This window comes from Aegilops tauschii, chromosome 6 (assembly GCF_002575655.3).
Source record: "Aegilops tauschii subsp. strangulata cultivar AL8/78 chromosome 6, Aet v6.0, whole genome shotgun sequence".
Classification (NCBI taxonomy): domain Eukaryota; kingdom Viridiplantae; phylum Streptophyta; class Magnoliopsida; order Poales; family Poaceae; genus Aegilops; species Aegilops tauschii.
The window spans coordinates 5586119-5599898 of NC_053040.3; the positions used below are offsets into that span (position 1 = coordinate 5586119).

General features: G+C 43.5%; 1 protein-coding gene across 3 annotated transcripts; it reads left to right on the forward strand.

The window, feature by feature from the left end:
• The first annotated feature begins 1410 nt into the window (after positions 1 to 1410).
• On the forward strand, positions 1411 to 7539 carry LOC109745193 (disease resistance protein RGA5). 3 transcript variants are annotated; one of them, XM_020304325.4, is made up of 9 exons: positions 1411 to 1809; positions 1911 to 2793; positions 3321 to 5202; positions 5345 to 5413; positions 5533 to 5589; positions 5718 to 5839; positions 6189 to 6798; positions 7014 to 7131; positions 7220 to 7539. In XM_020304325.4, the coding sequence occupies exons 2-4, from the start codon at positions 1979 to 1981 to the stop codon at positions 5381 to 5383; spliced, it is 2736 nt and encodes a 911-aa protein (XP_020159914.1). In that variant the 5' UTR covers positions 1411 to 1809; positions 1911 to 1978; the 3' UTR covers positions 5384 to 5413; positions 5533 to 5589; positions 5718 to 5839; positions 6189 to 6798; positions 7014 to 7131; positions 7220 to 7539. The 3 variants fall into 3 exon arrangements, with proteins under 3 accessions (XP_020159914.1, XP_073356868.1, XP_073356867.1); XM_073500767.1 differs by having other exon boundaries at positions 5345 to 5392; XM_073500766.1 differs by having other exon boundaries at positions 5718 to 6798; positions 7014 to 7135.
• Positions 7540 to 13780: the final 6241 nt, after the last annotated feature.

A 13780-nucleotide genomic window follows, 5' to 3' on the forward strand; every position in this document is an offset into this window, starting at 1 on the left:
CTTTAATGGGAGTGAGTAGTAGATTTCTTGAAAACCACTCCATATAAAAAAATCTGTATTTTTTTAACATGCATGCTAAGTTTAGACCTACTCTTTCGATTGACTTGCCACATTACCCTAGAGCATCTTCAAGAGATGATGCAAATTTGGAGATATATACATATTCAAAAAAGTTCTAGCTCCAAGAAATGGTGTATATTTGGTGATGTAAAGTTCCTACTCCAACAAATGATGTATTTTAAGATGTAAAACTAGTCGGCATCAGCGGCCGAGCGCCGGGAGGAGCGGCGACAGTAGGTGCGCCTGCGGTCGAGCGACGAGAGCCGGGAGGTCAAATGCGGGGGCGGGAGCTCGAATCGAGCGGCAGATTGGTCGCGGTGGGGCGATGACCCTGCGGCGCGAGAAGGTCGAGTCTGGCGATGGAAAAGTAGCTGATTTGGAGGCCGACGAAGTTGGAGCAGCGGCGGAACCAAGGATGGGGGAGGTGGAGCGGCCAGATCCGGCAGCGGGGCGGTGGCACCGTGGTGCGGTGGGCGAGTAGCGGCGGGAAGTACGGTGGGACGGATTCAAATCGGTGGCTCCTCGACGCCAACGGTGACGCGGCGGGTGGCGGGGTCGGGGATGGGTGAATGGGCGACAATGGCGGCGCGGCTGGCGACGGGGTCCTGGATGGACGTACGGGTGGCGGCAACAATGTTTCCGTCCAAAAAATCACCGCACGCGAAGGCGGGCACGCGTCGAGTGGGCGGGGGGCCTGAAATAAAGCGGCGGTTGGCGGTTGGCTTATGATTGGAGTTTCACATCAGCTGGCAGGTGGAGATGCAAACTTGCATCTCGAAGTGTTTGTATTTTACATCACTTGAACGAGGTGTTTTTTATTTTTTTTTGCATCTACATCATATGTTGGAGCAGCATCTTTTAGCCTTCACGCTATAAAAGTTACTCCATCCATCCGGTGAAAAGTGTACGTATAGAAATTTTAGAATAAATTATGAAGTGGAGAAAAAATTACATTGAAAAGGTGCAAGCAATCATCTCTGTTCTCTTTAATTACCCAACCTCCAACGAGCTAAGTGCATATAGAAATTAAGGAGACCATATGCATGTTGAAATTAATGAGAGAGAAACATTTTTTTCTATTTTAAAGTGCATTATGATGATAAAAGTATACTCTTTTGTGGACAGATTTTAGAACCAAATGTACACTCTTCCCCGGACTGAGTGAGTAGTTATTTTTGCAACTACATCTATCTTTCTATTGAAGACCCTTTTAGACTAGCACCGTGTTCCATCTTGGCAAATTACCTTAGACTTCACACATTTTTCTTCAGGCAGTTTCTTTCCGAGAAGGCAAGTTTCATTTAAAAACTGTCATGGTTTGATCTCGTTTAACAACAAAAACTGCTAGCAAAGACCCCCAAAATCTGTTCCCACCCCACCAAAAAAATTCCCCAAACATTTTCCACGGGTGCCCAGTCCAACACCGTGCTTGACTCCATGCTAGTCCTCCTCTGCTCCACAGGACCAGCCTCTCCCATTCGCCCTTCCTCCACCCTTTGGCCGTCGCCGCGGTGACAGATCCACAAGGCCTGCCGCCGTGACGCCTGCTCCGTCTCCCTCGAGCCTCTCGAGCAGAGCTCCGGCGGTACGGTGGTGCCGAGCTCCAAGCAGGGGGCAAATCATTGGCGGCATGTACAACCAGATCCGGCTGCGCTCCAGTCAGCTTAGCTAATGTCGTCCAGATCGGCTTTGGGAGCGTGGAACTGTCAAATTTGGCTCCAACTCTCGTGATAAATTTTAATTTCCCAGGTTTGACTCCTTTTTCTCCTCACCTTCCGTTAGATCCATCTGCCTGGTCCTGCTGATACTTGAATAATCAATAATCTTCTTCATTCTATTGCGATATTCAGATACAAATTGCAAAACAAGAACAAGAAAGAAGCTTGCAAACTGCAGACGGTCAGCGTGTCGGCCGGCCATGGAGTTTGCCACGGGGGCGTTGGGCACCCTACTCCCCAAGCTGGGGGAGCTGCTTCTTGATGAGTACAACCTGCAGAAGGGATTGAAGAAAGGGATCAAGGACCTGATGGATGAGCTGCTGGTCATACAAGCTGCACTACTGAAGGTGTCCGATGTGCCACTAGACCAGCTTGATCCGCTGGTCAAAATTTGGGCAAACGATGTCAGGGAGTTGTCCTTTGCTATCGAGGACAGCCTCGACTCCTTCATGGTGCGTGTCGAGGGTCTTGAGCCGACAAAGCCACACACCTTCTTCGGGTTCATCAAGAAGGGCTGCAAGAAGGTCACCAAGCTCAAGATTCGTCACGAAATAGCCAATGACATCAAAGACGTCAAGATCCAAGTTAAAGAGGTGAAGGAGCGGTTCGACAGATACAAAGATGTTATCAGTGATGCTAGTGTTGCAACAAAGGTTGATCCCCGCCTCTTAACTCTGTACAACAAAGTATCTAACCTTGTCGGCATCGACGAGGCTGTCGATGAGCTAACAAAGAGGTTGTACAAGAGCGATGATGTGGCCCAGCAAATCCTCAAGACTATTTCTGTCGTTGGATTTGGAGGACTGGGCAAGACAACTCTTGTTAAGGCAACATATGACAATCTTAAGAAGGAATTTGATTGTGGGGTTTTTGTTATAGTGGGCCGGAATCCTGACATGAAGAAAGTCCTTAGGGACATCCTCCATGAACTTGACAAGCAAAAGAACATCACTGAATCAAAGATGGATGAAAGACAACTCATCGACCAGCTGCAAGAATTCCTCGCAAACAAGAGGTATGCGTTACTCCCATCATACTCTAGCAACTACTGATAGACGCTTCTATAGTTGTGAGTCAATTCTTTTAAATTTTATTACTAGTTAATGATAAATCCTTTATATGCGTGGATAAAAATAATACCATTGCATTGTAACAAACATAGATGCATGCCAATATTTTCTATGATTATTTACTTTACATAACTCTACACGTATAAATGATCAAAGTTACTTCATTGGGGATTATATGAAATCTAAACACTGTCTGTTGGGAATGTAAGGAGTAAAACTTTCAACAACACATAAGTCGAGGACATTTCTATATTGAGAAGTGGATATACATTATAGTTTCTGTCACGTAGAGATTTTTTTATATTGCTAGACTCCACCACACAATCCTCACTTCTATTAAAGCCTGGTATTTATACAGTACTGTATAGCGATTGCTTTAGTTGTGGGATCTAATTGATGACACGCTTCTTGTTTGAATGCAAACTGTAAACTTATTTTAGTTTTACTAATTCAAATCTTTTCATGCAAATAGGTACCTAATTGTTATTGATGACATTTGGGATGTATCAACATGGGAAATAATTAAATGTGCTCTGGTGGATAGTAACTCCGGAAGTAGAGTAATCACAACTACTCGTATTCATGAAGTTGCCAAAAAAGTTGGTGGTGTTTACAACATAAAACCACTTTCTGATGATAACTCCAAAAAGCTATTCCATAGCAGAATATTTGGTGATGAAGGCACAAGTCTTGATGATCACTCAGATGAAATTTCCGATAATTTCTTCAGAAAATGTGGTGGTGTGCCATTGGCCATCATTACGTTAGCTAGCTTGCTTGTTAGTAAGCCAAGGGATGTCTGGTGTAAGGTGTTTGACTCAATTGGTTTTGGTCAGGAAGACAATGAAGCTATTCACAACACAAGACAAATATTGTCTTTTAGCTATTATGATCTACCTTACCATCTGAAGACTTGTTTGTTGCACTTAAGTGGATATCCAGAAGATTATTTTATTCTCAAAAATAGGGTGATATGGAAGTGGGTAGCGGAAGGCTTTATACCTATGGATCAAAAGATCAGTGCATTTGAGCTGGGACAGAGCTACTATAATGATCTTATAAATAGGAGTATGATCCAGTCAATAGAGCAGGACAGTATAGGTATGATAGATGGTTGCCGTGTTCATGACATTGTGTTGGATCTCATACGCACCTTGTCAAGTGAAGTAAACTTTGTGACAACACAAGACAAGGTCCAATACAATACATGTTCGCCTAGCACAAGCATCATTGCTCGTAGGTTAGCCATCCATGGTGGATCCGTTGAGCATATGGATATGGGGCATGTGAGGTCATTTAATGCTATCTGTTCTGTTGACCTTGTTCTGCCTCCACTTCTGAGCTTTAAAGTATTACGAGTACTAGTCCTAGAGAATTGTGATTTTCCTGTAGGAGGTTGTCATCTTGATCATCTTGTGAAGTTGGTTCAGCTGAGGTACCTAGGGATGATGGGAACACCTGTTACCGAGCTCCCAAGTGACATAGGGCATCATCTCAAGTTCTTGCAGACACTGAACATGGAGGGCACATGCATAAAAGAATTACCGTCTTCTATTGGTGAGCTAACCAAGCTGATGTGCATGCGTGCTTCTGAGGGCACAAGGATGATGGGAAGGATAGGGAAGCTGACGTCCCTAGAAGAGCTGGAGCTACGCCATGTGGACAAATCCCCAGACTTAACAACCGAGTTGGGAAAGCTGACACAATTGAGGGTGCTGAAAATCTGTTTCGATGAGATGGACGAGAGTGCGCATAGGGCTCTGGTCAAGTCTTTGTGCAACCTGCTTAGAATGCAGACTCTCGAGATCTGGTTTGAGCAGGATGAATCAGTTCAGGTTGATGGCTGGGAAGAGTGGGCTCCCCCTTCAGAGCTCCGCCAGTTGTCATTGTCAGGCATCATTTTACCAAGGCGTCCATCGTGGATGGAATCTTCTTGTCTTCCACACATCTCCTACCTATGGTTCGAAGTGGAAGAGTTGGAAGCACAGGATCTAGCAATCCTCGGGAGGTTGAAGTCACTTCGCTTCCTCTACCTAGCAGATGAAAATGAAGACACCCTGTCATATACTGTTGGTAGCCATGAGTTCCAGAACCTGACATATCTCCAGGCAAACATAGCGATCGTGTGTGCAGAGGGAGCATTGCTGATGCTCGAGGAATTGACATGCTATGCTAGCGTGGGAAATGATGTTGGATTGGCAGGAAATATGCCTTTTCTCAAAGATGTCTGCTACTCGCTTAACTGTTATGGTTGCAGTGGTAAGGAGGTGGACGGAACAGAGGTAGCGCTGAGGCAAGCCGCAGAAACCCATCCTAACCGTCCCAAACTGAAGATATGCAGATTCCTTGAAGAGGTACCAACGTTTGTACATGATTTTTCAGATACGGACGCGTGTGTATCATGTATTTCCCATATATACATTTCATTCTTGAATAATTCTGTGCATTGCCAAAGATGAGTAACAATCTTCTAATTTTTCTGATTTGTTTCCTCAGTATATGTGTGATGATTCAGACGACGAGAATGACAGCTGATCCGAGGGAGTATCCTCTGCGGATGAAAAGGTATATGTATGTACACTACAGCATATACTAATATCCCATCTTATCACTCACATCCAAGACATGTCACTTCCAGCATATTTTCCTCTAACTTATCCTTGCCTGCTTTTTCCTAATTATAGTCTGACGAGGATGAAGATGGCGAATCCAAGCAGGAACTTTCGGGTACCGACCAAGAGGTATACATACAGCTGGCAACTCACATTAACTACTTGTCTACTACCTCTGCATGGTTACATACATGTACGATGCACCTCTCTCAGTACATAGTGGTTTATTACTCATTCTTGATTTCTTGTTTCTCCAGTTGAATGATGATGTGGTGGACCAGATATCTCATGCCACTATAGAGGAGGATCCGATGGCGATGGCGAGTCAACCCTGAACCTTTTTCCCTTCCTTCAATCATGCTTGCCACCAAGTTTAACTGTACGTGTGTATAAATCTCAGTCTCTCCTTTTCCATTTCAATGCACAAGCGCGCACACAACACCATTTCTGTTATGTTTTTAGATGAAAAGAATGGCACTTTACATTTAGCTAAATTAAACTACAATTTTTCCCCACAAAAAAAATAAACTAGTATTTTTGGAATTATTTTTAAGTATATCCTCTATTTACATGTCCCAAAGATCTGTACTGCATCAAGTTCAGACTTATTTTTCATCGGCTGACAAGTACCTATCAAAAGAGTTCGTGGTTCATGTACACACATCGATCATTGCATATATCTTGCCTTACATAATCACTCCTAATTGTTTGCTGCCCGTTATCTACAGGTTGGTTGTACCTTTGTTGCTTTCTACAGTCTCGTTGCCAGTTGAAAGGAAGAATTGGTGGGCTTACTTGTCCATCAAGGCAAAAAAAAAGTTTGTTTGCTTTCATCATTGGGGAAGAATTTTTTTAAAGGTTTTTTTCTTGTAGCATCAGCGGTTTTGTTCGTTATGTAAACGAACGAGTCACTTAAAAAAACCAAAAAGACCGAGAAAGGAAAAAAATGAAAAAAGAAGTGTTGGTACATTGTATTACCATTTTCTTAGTCCTTTGAAAAATAAAAAATAAAAAAATGTGTGTTTTAACTTTATTTATTTCTGGTTTTGGTGGTTGAGGATGGGGCTGGTGGTGTTAGTTTTTTTTTTCAGGTGTGTTTGTGTGGTTTGGGGGTGGAACTCCGCCTATGTCATTTTAAGGTAACACTTAAAATTGTATAGCCGGTCCCAAGCCCGGAAAAAGGAGGAGGGAGCAACCCTGTTTGAATAGAGGGGAAAGTGACGTGTTGAGTTGGTCATTTATGTTAGAAATGCAGGAACATTCTATTCACAGAGAAGGAAAAGTCCAAAATTCAAGCCAAAGAGGATTTTCGCTTGGCTTGGAGCATTCGTGTACAAGGTACGCTCAGTGGCCCTGAAGCTCAAATGTCGACTTGTTTTGTGTCCTTGCTCATTTCCATCATTTTTGCCTGACTAGCCATCGTGATGCATGATTGTACTTGATTTATATTTGCTGATGCGTGGCAAGTTTATAACTCTAGCTGGTCACAAAGTATTTATCCATATATGGATGTTGTGTTTGCTAAGAGACTTTTGGTCTGTTGATTTCTCCAGGTGGCGGTGAAGTGACTATTTACAGGAGCTAGCAACAGAAATAATGGCGGTAGCTTGTTGTTTGGCAGTGCTGCCCATGTGACCCCAAAGCATTTCCAAAGAAGACACAGGAGAAACTGTAGGTCCTCTCTGATTCTCTTTGTGCGTTTGGTATCTTTCATCTATCTCGAAAACCTTTGACACCTGCATCCTTTGTTTTCATTCAGCTTCAGCACCAACACCTACAGGCAGCTCTTGCTGCTGCAGTATTGCCACAGCATCCAACTTGTTTCCACAATTCTTGAGATCCCAATGAGCGAATTAAATCTTCAGCGCCAACACCAACAGGCAGCAGGTGTCGTCCAGTATCGGCGCCACGACCAACTTGTTTGTGCTTGCTTTGAGACCACAATGAATAAATTAAAGTTTTGGATGTAGCATATCCTGTAATGTGTTTGTTATTGTAAAATTGCAGGTGTTTCACATGTTCATCTACTTGTTCTACTATGTACAATCTCCCATCATATAACATCATTTTGTCCGTCTATTTACGAGAGTCGGCTTTGAAACTCAAGCTGTAATTTCACTTGCTCCTCGCAAGCAGGTTTTATACTAATGAGTTTATTAGCCACTCATTCTTTTACTGCTGATTGTTCATCCATTCACCAGGGCCTACACAAATGCTTGTTCATCCATTCACCACTACAATTCAGGAACTGCATAAAGTAGTTGCTGGTATCCCTCTGGGGAATTATGGATTTTGCCATAAAATATGTCTCGTCTGAAAGAGTGGTCTCGCCTATGAACTGTACTGGAGCACCAGCAACCAGGCTTGAGCTCACGTTCAGAATCCTCCAAGATAATGGTTTCCTGTATAAACTATTTGGTCCATATTCCTACGATCCATCTTGGCGTACTCTCTGTCTCTGAAGATCACGCGTGAGTACTACGGAGTAGGTATCAGCAGATAAAGTTGGTTCACGACTCTCTGCTACAGACGAAATGTGGCTCGTTGCTCTTCTTTGATGTCGCCTTTGTCATTGACATAGATACCACCCATCATGAACTTCTTCATGTCCTTGTTCTTCATACATTTCATATCTGTTCCAAGTAGAAACTGAAGGATTCAGGATGGAGGTTATTGAGCAATAGCAGCAACAATACAAATATTTTACTTACAAATGTGTATGTTGATAATCATTTACAGCATGTATAGGTGATCCATATGAAATGCTATTCTAGCTTCAGATACATTTATTTTACATCGCCAGTTTTCTTCCTGTTTTCAAGCTAGGTTGGTGAGACAGAGTACGATGCATACTATGGAATCTTACTTTTGCAAAGATGAATGGTGTTATTACATAACTTCTGTTTCTAGTAGAAATTTGTTGGATGTTCTTGGCTTGTGGTGGCAATGATGAGACTAGCTACAACAGCTAGTAATGGTAATTGCCAGTGTAGCTTGTTGCTTGCCAAAGAGAGGAGTTGCATGTGAATAAGTAAAGGAACTGCACATACTGAATTTGGTGGTCGTGCATTTCTGTTACTGATGCCATGTTATTCAAAACTAAATTAATTTAATCTACTACATATTTCTGATAATTTGTCTGAAGCATGCATTCTTGTTCAAAATCGACATGCCCTCCTCTTGTTTTGCGTACGTACTTGCAGAGAAGGACACTTAACTGGACTCTGAATCTTTTGCTTGCTTTCAGCTTCAGCACAAATATCAAATAATTGTGCCACAAAACTGTGGTTAACGACCATCATCTTGCTGCTAGGCAAATGCCGGTGTTGTATGAGAAGATAATGATGCATATCAAGCCTCAGTTTCAGAAGTGTCTGTTAAAGCTTGTTACTATTTTCCAGGTGCTTAACTGGATCCGCATTGCAGTTTCGATTCATTGTACTTGCTAGAATGCATATATGTTTAATTTCAGGCATTCTTAAACCCCACTTGCAGTTTCCTTCATCAACCCTTCACCCCCTCATTAATTTAGAGTATAACCAGCTTGGATGATGTCCTTCAGCGCCTAGAGGCGAAGGGGGCCATTACTGAAGGCTCTGATATTTCGCTTCAGCTATTCCTCCCAGTCCCCTGTCTAAAAATTAAGTGGCAAAAGTCTGAAGGCTCTGTTATTTCGCCTATGAGCAGTGCAGCCCAACCCATATATTGCAGAGGCTATGAGATAACTAGTAGATGGTATTCATGTACGCTCTGATGGACATCATCTATAGAGTTTCTCTTAAATCCACAAGATTTCAAATTTCATTGGATAGCACGTATGAACTTCCCTACACTAATATATACTTCATTCTTGATGTGAGCAGGTTGAAGGGAAATTAGCTTCTAGATCTGCATCCTGCTGCGCAGTACCACTTGCCCTAAGCAATGGAGCCAAATGTTAAAAGTGTTAAAAAGAAATTAGCCTAAGGTTAAAGCAATGATGCTACATCATGAATTGGAAGTTCAATCAACACTTTTTTGTTAGTTTATTATGGAGCCAAAGGCAAGAGAAAATTGTTTTTCATGTTACATTGTTGGCAGGAAGCTTTTGTGATTGAGAAAACAACAGATATTGGAGAATACTATTTGTGATTTATGTCCTTCGGTCGCTATAACCTGAAGGTTCTGCAGACATAATGGCAGTGAGTCCTCAACGTTAATGGCAGGTGTCTGGGCCATGTTTGGTTGTAGTGACAGTTACCGCTAAGGACCTTCTGGATATTGTCCTTGTGGTGCATTCACTGTCACAATTTAGAGAAGAACAAAGATGACGATATAGATGGTTTGTGACAGTTCAAATGATATGGCACCCTGCCAAGATGAGCTGCAAGAATTCAGGCCTGTGATGAGGTAGATGTACAGTGCAACATCCGTGCAATCCAATGCCAGAAAATAGCCAAGGCACATACAAGCTAGATCATAAATCAAGAACACAGACAACATAGATCAATGAAAGTGAACCAAATCAAGAATTTCTGAAGTTAAGCGGCCTTTGCAATCAAGGCAACGAAATAAAGCATCGGAACAGGTGGAACACCCTTTTTCTGTAACTTGTCTCACTTAAGACAGACCAAAGTAACTTGTCCAAGCAGCCCGCTCATGAACAAGTAGCCAAATATCAGATGATATTTTAAGTGCCATCAACTTAATTAGTTAGTTCCTCACATCACAGAGCCGAACCATAACCCGAACAACTCCATGAGTCACTGTCAAGGCATGATGCAGGTTGACTAATACAAAAAAGCTGCAAAATCAAATCCTACAAGTCCACTATTGGCCACTACATACAAAAGGGAAGAACCTACATACTGCATAGAGGGACAGTTTGTACGGCGGCCGCATTTACATGTCACAGAGCATACAGAAGAACCTACACCATTTAACCATTTCTGCGGCTTGTAATCTGAGCTACCCCCATTCAACTCTAGATACCTGCAAAACAATCAATGTCACTTCAGTCGGCCAGTTTGTAATCTTCTCTGAGTAAAAGCCAAACCTTGTATGATATCAATAATAAATATTAACCTTCACCATTTTATATACAGAAAAATTCAAAGCAGAATGATCCAAGCACTCTTTGGGAAAGCTACCATCATCTATACCCCTATATAGTGTGCGAATAACTTTGAAAGTTGGTCGTTGGATGAAGCCAATCCGACGGTATAGAGAAGGCAAATCCGAGCACTACTGGCCATTGGATATCATCTACATTTCACCAGATTCTGCCACATGTACAATCTAGAAGACTCTATGGTTGAACTTAAACATAATGCACAAACCTCCAAACACAAGCACTTCTCCTTTGTTCTAGAATCTTTCATATCTTAATTGCCCAAACTTTTTTTTTCTAAATTAATTGTCACTTTTTGTTTTTACTTTATGCTTTACAATGCACAATTCCATGAATCTTAAAATAGATTTTTTTTTAATAAAACTAATTAATTTTCGATGAGATGAACTATAAGAATTAAACGAACATCTACATCATGCATATATGACTCGAAGCTTACATGCTATAGGGTGGTATTTATTCATAATTTGATTACCAACATGCGTGCAATGCATGTGTACCTTACCAGTAAACAGAGAACAACACTAGAAAAAACAATTAGTTTGACATGGCACAGCAAGCCTCTATCTATAGTTGACATGTTATTAGGCTTTTATGCCACATAAGTACATATGGTCGCAGTAGAAACTAGTACAAGATCGATTCAATGCCTCAATCAGAGGCCAAAACTAAACTATATAGATTGTCAATTCATTCAGATTTACTTTGTGAATCATGTGCATATGAGAGGCTGTAATAAGATAGTTTAGAAACTAATCAAATTCATGCACTAGAAACCTAAAAAAAATCATGCATCATCTAATAAATTGAGCAACAAAGGCAAAAAGGCATGCACATAGCAAAAGGATAAATTTACCTTGCATGTTCAACAAGCATATCACATTAGCAGATCTCACGTGTTCAAAGTTTCTGATCTAGCCATTTCCACCCAACTCCCCTGCCTACAATCAAAACAAGCCCAACCAATAAAAATAAGGAGAAGTTGGATCAATAAGAAGGCAGAGTAAGCTTTTGAGACCAGTACATTTCCACCCATTCCATGTCAGGTGCAAGATAGAATGATAATAATTGACGCGAACTCACGCGAACCGCTCCTCATCCCTCTCGTGTCGCCTCCCCCGCGGGCGACTCGGGAGGGCTCAGCCGCTGCCGCCTACTCCCTCCAGCGCCCTTCTCCCCCTCCGCCGCTGCCGATGGTCAGCGCCGGGCAAAGCCCGTGTGTGCGACGGCGGCGGCGGAGGGTCTCCCCTCCCGTTCCCGGATCCGCAGTGGCATGGGCGTCTTGATCCGCGGGGTACGGCCCTCCTGGCGGTGTGGCGGATCCCGGAGGCGGCGGACTCGCGGCGGTGCACGGGTGCCCAGATCCATGGGTGTGGGACTCCCGGCAGCGTGCGGGCTCCCGGCGGCGGCGGGATCGGTCGACGGCGGGCTTGGGCGATGGCGTTGGCCGCGCGGTGCTGGATCTCGCCACTCCAGCCTTCGTGGAGGGACCTGGACCAGGGGCGGCGGCCCCGTTATGCATGGCGACGGCGCCCTCGGCTGGAGACGTTCGCAGGGGGGGGGGGTTGGATGGACAGCGTCTTGACCGCGTGGGCGATGAGTCGCCGGTGGATCTCCTCCGCGCAGCAGACTCTCTCCCGCTGCATTTGGTGGCTTACGATCGCGGTCGTCGGCCTCGGTGCGTTCGCGGGGGCTGGTAGAGGTTGACATGGGAGGAAACTCTGGATGACTCGTTCATCCCGACGGTGGCGACGACCAGGGTCGTCGTTCTCCTCCTTGCAGGCGTCGTCGAGGTCCCTGCCGTCCACCCCGATCCCATGCCCGGGTGAAAACCCTAAATCTCCTTAGATTGGGCGGCGGCAACACTACGTGTGTCCTACCCTTCTTGGAGACGCCGCCTGAGGCGTTTGGGTGCTCGGTTTGAGGAACTGCAGGCGGTGGGGATGGGACCAGTGACAACAGGTGGTGTTTCGCGTCGGAGGAGCGGCGTGGCATCTGACACGTCGACAACGGTGGGTCTCATCGGCATGGAGCAGCGGGGTCTCTCCAGTGGGTGTGTGATGATGGACGAGCGAAGGATGGTGGCGTCGTGGTGGCGTCGACGGCAGCTAGACCGGGCAAGGTAGATGTAGCAGTACAGCACTGGAGATGGATTGGTGGCAGGTGGCTGTGGCGGCCTCATACCCGGCAGGTGTCCTGGTTGAGGAGTGCACCGAACTGGTGGGTGCCCCATACCCGGCAGGCGTCCTGGTTGGGACCTCAGGTCTTAGATGTTAGGTTTGGATGCGAGGTCTGTTTGGAATTAGGCCCAGACTATCAGCATCCCTACATCAACTGGATAGGAGTAGCGACTGATGTTGCCTAGACGGTGGCTTTAGTCTTACCGTTGTATGACTCTGTAACGTCTTGTGTGAATAATTAATAAAGTGGTTGCATGCATCGTCCGGATGCAGAGGCAGGGGGTCCTCCTCCTTTTCAAAAAAAAAAATCAAGAATTAATCAGAAGAGAATATATACCACCAGTTATTGTCATAGCCAAGATTTCACTCCCTGCTTTTTCTAGATTTTCTTTGGAGTTTAATTTCCATTGGTTTGATTCTCTAGATTTAATTTCCACAATTAATTGAAGACAAACATCTGTGAAAAAATGATCATTACTTGGTATTATTCGAATTTAAATAATTAGTACAATTTCTCAATAAGAAAAATGAATGTTGTGATGAATTGATGATTAGTAGAAAGATCAATCAAGATAAACATTATCTCGCAAGGAGATACACTAAATGGAAAAACAGAATAATCTTTCAGTTTCAAAATGTCGGAATCAATTAACTATTTCACATATCAGATGGTTTCTCTATGTTCTTTTAGTGCACTTGTTGCCACTTTCCAGTTGTAAGAGAGCAAAATACTGAAAGGATCAACAGCACAGAAACATTCTCCAGAAATGGCCAGGAAACAATAGCTATAGTTATATTTTTGGGCTAGATTTAATTTAGACCAGAAACAATATAAAGATTCACAATGGCAAAAAATCACCAAACTGATAAAGAAATAAACTGAAATGATTTTAATAGATCTATTAGACCCTTAATCACATGAATAATATTACAGCAAACACAAACCAATAGTAGGTGGAATGAATCTTGTTATACACGAGGTATTACCTGCAGTATAGAAATTTCTATAGGGATGATGTATCCTGTTCCA

Excerpts from the sequence above, each read along its gene's own strand:
- LOC109745193 (XM_073500766.1), top strand. The coding sequence starts at position 1,979 with ATGGAGTTTGCCACGGGGGCGTTGGGCACCCTACTCCCCAAGCTGGGG. Across the intron at positions 2,794-3,320 it reads GAATTCCTCGCAAACAAGAG|GTACCTAATTGTTATTGATG; the intron begins GTATGCGTTACT and ends TCATGCAAATAG. Across the intron at positions 5,203-5,344 it reads TATGCAGATTCCTTGAAGAG|TATATGTGTGATGATTCAGA; the intron begins GTACCAACGTTT and ends TTGTTTCCTCAG.